At 43.8% G+C, this 6,172-nt stretch overlaps 1 protein-coding gene across 1 annotated transcript in view; it reads right to left on the bottom strand.

Moving 5' to 3' along the window:
- Positions 1–1,145: 1,145 nt before the first annotated feature.
- tsc2 (TSC complex subunit 2) overlaps positions 1,146–6,172 on the bottom strand; it is a 29,553-nt gene continuing 24,526 nt past the window's right edge. Inside the window, exons 32-41 of the mRNA XM_008280311.1 lie at positions 5,418–5,575; positions 3,302–3,909; positions 2,818–2,896; positions 2,650–2,736; positions 2,370–2,556; positions 2,130–2,269; positions 1,928–2,006; positions 1,741–1,832; positions 1,558–1,656; positions 1,146–1,455 (exon numbers count right to left, since the gene is read on the bottom strand). Coding sequence (XP_008278533.1) covers positions 1,288–1,455; positions 1,558–1,656; positions 1,741–1,832; positions 1,928–2,006; positions 2,130–2,269; positions 2,370–2,556; positions 2,650–2,736; positions 2,818–2,896; positions 3,302–3,909; positions 5,418–5,575 — 1,697 coding nt within the window. The 3' untranslated portion in view covers positions 1,146–1,287. The remainder of the gene's footprint in view (positions 1,456–1,557; positions 1,657–1,740; positions 1,833–1,927; positions 2,007–2,129; positions 2,270–2,369; positions 2,557–2,649; positions 2,737–2,817; positions 2,897–3,301; positions 3,910–5,417; positions 5,576–6,172) is intronic.

Here is a 6,172-nt window from a genome sequence, read left to right as displayed (position 1 = left end):
CAGACCATTTTGTAGAGTGCTGCAGCTGCATCCCCCATGGAAGGGAGTGTGCCTCAGAGGTAACACTGGTCAGCTGGCATCATTTATAATGTCTGTGACATTCACACCTGGACTATGGGAAGCTGGCAACATGTGCATCTGGAAGAGACACGTGGAAAAGAGTGACTCACGTGTGCCACAAAGCTCTTGTGAACATCGATCTCAATACGCAGAAGGATGGTCAGAAACATCTACGCTTCAGGTAAACTAACAACAGGTTTCACGCAGATGTACACGACACAAAAATCTGTGCCAATTTGGTAAACTGTGTTTTTCTTTTAAAGAATCATATTTTGATGTTAAAGTTCTGCTTGCGGCACACAATTTCTCTACGAATAATGTTCCGTACCAAAGTCATTATTTACATTTGCGTCCAAGGTTGAAATTTATGATGAATAACTTTGTGAAGAAAAGTTGGCATTTGTGTGACTACACTTTCAAAAGGCTTTACAAGAAAAATGAAGATCCAGAGCAGCATGTAGAATGACAAGTGGGGAGACTTGAAGGAGGATGAGCCCACAGGACCTGTTAAAAAAATGTTTTGTCTCAGAATGTATTAGATATATCAAGCTAGAATTTCACATTTTAAATATCCGTAGTTTATGATCTAAAGGTTTTAAGTAAATCAAAGATGGTCGAGCAGAAGGCCCCTGAAGATTTGAGGTGGAATAATCCACATTTGTTGGCCTTTCTGACAGCATATTAACTAACCCTGTGACTCACTGAGAGAAATATTCACAAGATGTATACATTTAAAAAAAAAAAAGAAAGAAAAAGTATTAACTAAATGTGGAATGACAGTGTTTTCCACAGGACAGGCTTTCAGTACAGCTGCTGATTTGGAGCAATCATTCATCATGCATCTACAAACAATAAACGACTAAAACAAGCTGCTGAGAGGAGCTGCAGATTCAGGTGATAATTCTCTCTAACTGGTACAACTTAGCACCATGTAAATAGAATCAAATTGAACTGAACGTCTTTCACATTGCATCTGACATGTTACAAACACAGCAATTACTCTCAGACATAACAAGGGTAAGAGGTGCACTTGGGCTTTGATTTCTTCCTCTGGGAACGACAAAAAGCACAACCACACATTTCAAGCCTTTTTCATGGTCACTTTTTATTCCATTCACATATTTACACACAAACACACCCTGTCAGTGTTTGTGTGTGTGTGTGTGTGTGTGTGCGTGCGTGCGTGTGTGTGTATGCAAGTGTGTCTGCCAGGACAAGAAATAAAAATCAAACAAAATCTGTGAAATCATCGACTGTTGATACGAGTCTTTTCCTTTGCCCCGAGGCTTCTGGGTTTGGCGCTGGAGTGCTCTGCTGGAACGACTTGTTCTGCTGAGTGTGTCCTTGGGTCAGCGAGATGCCGGGAGTTGATCGAGACTGAATATCTTCTTGAGCCTGAGCCAAAGCAGAGAGAAGGCGAGATTTATCAAATGCAGGGGAAATTCAGAAAATCAATAAGTGAAAGCAGAGATTAGGGAGAACTGTTGTTGGTCTTACTCTGGTCCTGATCCTCTTAATGTGCCGTAATCTTGCCAGCCACTTTGAGGCGTACGCATCAGAGGGGTTAGCTCTGTACTGATGCACCAAAGAGGCCATCTTGGGAGAAACAAAGAAGAGTCAGGAAGGATGTCTACATTTGTCTGACTGGACGTGAGAAAGAGGAATGAAGTTGAAACTTACATTTGCATGCAAAGCCATCTGCCTGACTAAGAGCGGAAGGTTGCGGTCTGAAACTATTTTCGCCACCGCTGTGTCTACTAACCCCTCAAGGTCTGAAACAAAGAGCCAAAACAGAGGGAAAACAAATGAAAAATAACTGACAGCCACAAGGAACTTGAGCAGAAAAGAAACAAGGGGATTAGCTCACCTTTGCGGCACTGAAGGGTGACGAGGTTACATTCATAATCCAGCGGTTTTATAATGACTTCTACAAAGTTAAACTGACCCTAAAGGAGAGATCAAGAAAAAGATGGTGCTTTGAAGGACAAAATGTACACTGCAGAGTTCAGATTTTCAGTCATGCGTGTGTGTGTGTGTGTGTGTGTGTTTGTGTGTGTGTGTGCATCTACCTTGATAGTGCCTAGTTTGTAGTCCTCTCCGGAGTCATTGTACACCACCATAACAAAATCGTTACCGATGTGTCGCTTTTTGTTGCAGCAGCCCTTGTCGCTCTCCCTGTTTGGCATTAGTGTGGCGATGTGGAAGATGGCTGCAGAGGCACGATCTCGTTTAGAATATGCAGCAGACTGGCCGCCCAAAACAGATTATCATAAATGTGACTCCTCCGTTCCAGTCACGTGCACACTAACCTTGCATGATGTCATCATGCCAGCAGTAGGTGAACTCTCCGTCGTCTCCGTACTGGTCGAGCCCTCCGAGGAAGATCTGGTCGGGGTCACAGTCTTTCAGGTGGATTAATTTGCCGAGGCCTGTGAGGAAGGCGGCGTAGCGGTTGGAGCCGTATTCATTCGACAGGATGGCAACTTCATTGTTAACCTGAAGAGGATCAAGGAATCAAGTCTGAGCATTTGGAAATTGTATGACCGTGATGATCAACTAAAACTGCAATCGGGGCTCTTGTGTTCTCACCTGACCAGCTCCGACAAACACTACCCCTATCTTATGGGTGTCGTAAGGAGGCATCTGGTCCAGAACCTTCACAGCACGATCTATCACCTGCCACAGAGAAAATATAATGGAAATATTGTTTGCATGGCAGTGGAGCAGATTTCAGGTCAACCAGAGAAGTCGACTCACCTGAGTTTTGGGCAGCAGCAGTGGCTTGTTGGCTTCATTTCCAAAGAAAGGAGAGTGGTAGAGCTGGAGAAAGACGAAGCTGAAGGAGATAAAAGATAAGATGCATTGTGTTTAAATACACCAGTATACCGGCGATGCATTCATTAATAGTTACATGGCTATAAAAATACAAACAAATAGAAAGAAAATCTAATCAAGCCTATTATAAGCATTGTACATGGACAGCAACGTATAGACGTAACTTGACTTCATTTTTAAATGCTGTACTATACAGATTCAGACCTGCAATTTCTATCAAACAATCTTTTAATTTGGTTTCACTTGGTTGCAAAACACCATTAAAAATTCCTTAACTTCCAGGCTGCCACTTTGGATTTTGCCAAACAAGCTGAGATGAGCTTACTGGCTTCACTTGATGCATTGCGTCATCTGGCAGAGATTCAACAGAAGCTGCAGTAGTTTTCTTGTGTAAACTATCTAGTACCTGGGACTGAGTCCAGAGATTTTCTCTGCGTTGCTGGGTCCCGGTCGACTGTGGTAAGAGTCCCTCTCCGTTCTTCTCTCCCTCCTGGAGGAGGGGGCCGATACTGAGATGGTGTGACCCCGGGGTCGGTGGCCTCCACTGGGGGAAATGGGTCCAGGTTGCGCTGGTGTTGCAGGAAAAGACAACCTCATCACTCCTGCTCCACCCTGAGAAGGCACAGCACCTGGACCATCACCTGCTTGGCTCTGCCCTCCCAGTCCATTAACATCCCCTCCTGTGCTTCCATCCACCTTTTCCTTCTCGAAATGAGGCTGCTGGAGCTGAGGCTTGCCATCTGAGGGTGCTCTGGGCCGCGCTGTGTCTCCCAACGCAGTCTCGGACTCAATGGCTAACTTGGTGAAGGCTTCAGGTAACGTTTGGAGCTCCGGCGAGGAGCTGGACTTGTTGAGTCCATGACCCTGGGACTGAGTGTGGGTCTGGAAGGGAAGTTCGGGACCTTGACTGCCTGGGGTGGAGGGTCCCAGAGTGGGCTGATCGATAGGAATCGCTCCTTCACTCACTTCTTCCAGAGTCGACTTTTCATCGTCTTGACTGGAGGTAGAGGAGGACTGAAAGTTAAAGATAAGAGTTGTTGATTTTAAAGGCAATGTACAGAAGTGATCTGTTGATTTAGCATGTTTTAGCTGTTTAAAGCATAGCCTGGTTCTGAAAGGCAGAATCCAAAAACTGCTAAGTGAGTGATCAGTGGATGTGGTCCATTTGGCTGTGCTGATCTGCCACTTGTTACAGCTGAGGCAGGGAAGACCCACTTAAAAGGAGTGCAGGCAACACTGAATATCTATCAGACGATAATGAAAGCACAGGTGGTGCAGATGCTGTGATAAACATTAATATAATATAATCACAGCTTTTAAGGGTTGGCACAGACAGTAAAGCTGCCACAAGCGCTGTGAACTACAGCATAAAACAGAAGTGAGTGTACCCCTGTGTAATATCACTTAAATGTCACGTGATTCTGAACTGTTTCACTTTAGAATAGAATAGAATAGAATAGAATAGAATAGAACTTTATTGATCCCTTTGGTGCAAACCTCAGGGAAATTATTGGATTATAGTTACTTTACAGTAACTGCATTACTTCCACCTTGAACAGTTGGGCATTTGTGCATAAGCAAAATTCAAAACTAACAGTTTAGATTTATTATATTTAAAATACAGGCCCCATAGTAGGAAATCAATGCAAATAAACAGTACTCCTGCGATTCAAGTCTTGTATTTTTTCATGTACACTTTGTAAATTTTCATGTCTTTCTTAAGTGTCTATAAGTGTTTCATTGGATTCAATTCAGGGGACGTGGAAGCTTTAACTTTTTTTTCTTTAGATATTCGTGTGATTTTTGCAGTGAACTTTGGATTGGCATTCATGGTGCCATCTAGAAATGTAATCTCCTCAACATCCTTTGCACTCATGCAGGGCCATACCATCACATTACAACCTCTATGCTTCACTGTCAGGACTATGCATTCACTGTGGTAGTCATGGCCAGATTCACGGCACATGGGCTGGACCCCATCTGAGCCAAACAAATTTATTTTGGCCTCAGCCTACCAAAGAATGTGTTCCTAACATTCATTGGGGTTCTTTTCATGTGCTTTGGCAAAGTTTCAACTTGACGTTTCATGAGAACGAGCAAACAAGTTTTCTTTTTTTCAAAGTCGTCCATCGAGATGTCCATCATACTGTCTGAGCTGTCACAGAAACTCCAGAGTCAATCAATAACCCCTGTGCTAAGCCTGCAGCACTTTACCGTCTGTTTTCCAGAGCTAGGTTGTGCAAGAAGAAGCACATTGTCAGTGGCGTCATTAGAAGGATGCCACTTCGGCTCCGATTAGTGCTACAGGGCTCATTCTGTATCTTCTGATTACTGATGCAACTGTTCATTGACTGATTTTTAGTTGGATCTTTCCGTTATTCCCATCTTTGTAAAGTCTTAAAATCAGATTATTCAGTTCCTCCGGTAGCTCTTTTCACGTGGAGCCATGATGCGGATAGTTTACTTGAGTGATCAGTTCAAGTCAGTATGTGTCGTTTTGTTAACATGCACCAGTTACTTACCCTGCTGAGTGTTCCAGGTGGGGGAGTCTTCGTGAACTTGTCAGCAGACATAAAGATTGGATCAGAAGGCATTGGCTCAAACTCTTCACTCCCCAGCCAGTCAGGAGGGGTGTGTGCTGTGGTGACCCCTGACCCCTCCTCCAGCACCACCACAGAGTCTACAGCAGGATATAGTAACAACCATGTGGGTTATAGATGGACACAACCGCAAAACAACCTGAAGAACAAACACACTGTAGTATCGTCCTCTGTTAGTTACACAATCAGAGACACAAACATATGAGCAGGTGTGAGATTCTGACAAACAAAGATTTCCACAGCTGTCAGTAGTAATTTTGACATCACTTCACCCACATTCTCTTTAAATTCAAGTTAAATACACAATAAGGGAAACTGATCATTGTAACATGAAATTGAATCATATGCATCCACATTGATCAACAAATTCAAAGGCAGTCAGGCAAACACAGCCATGTGCAAATCATGACCTAGGTGACTCCAACCTACAAACACTGAGATCAGAGACACAGACAGATCAGTGCGGCAGGCAGCATCAATCCGTCACTGGCTCATCTACTCAATTTCCATCAAGACGCATGCATCGGTTTGGTTGGCTTGTAGGTTATCTCAGCCCAAACACATTGCAGCTACTGCAACAGCAGCCCAGACCAAGACCTCCAGCCCTGCATCCCCCAAGCAATACTCTCTACACTCAAAAGGAGAAGAAGAGAAACAAAAACTGCAGCTCAGAAACT

Source organism: Stegastes partitus, unplaced genomic scaffold, assembly GCF_000690725.1.
Source record: "Stegastes partitus isolate 25-593 unplaced genomic scaffold, Stegastes_partitus-1.0.2 Scaffold189, whole genome shotgun sequence".
Taxonomy (NCBI): Eukaryota; Metazoa; Chordata; class Actinopteri; family Pomacentridae; genus Stegastes; species Stegastes partitus.
This window is presented reverse-complemented; position numbering and strand designations above follow the sequence as displayed.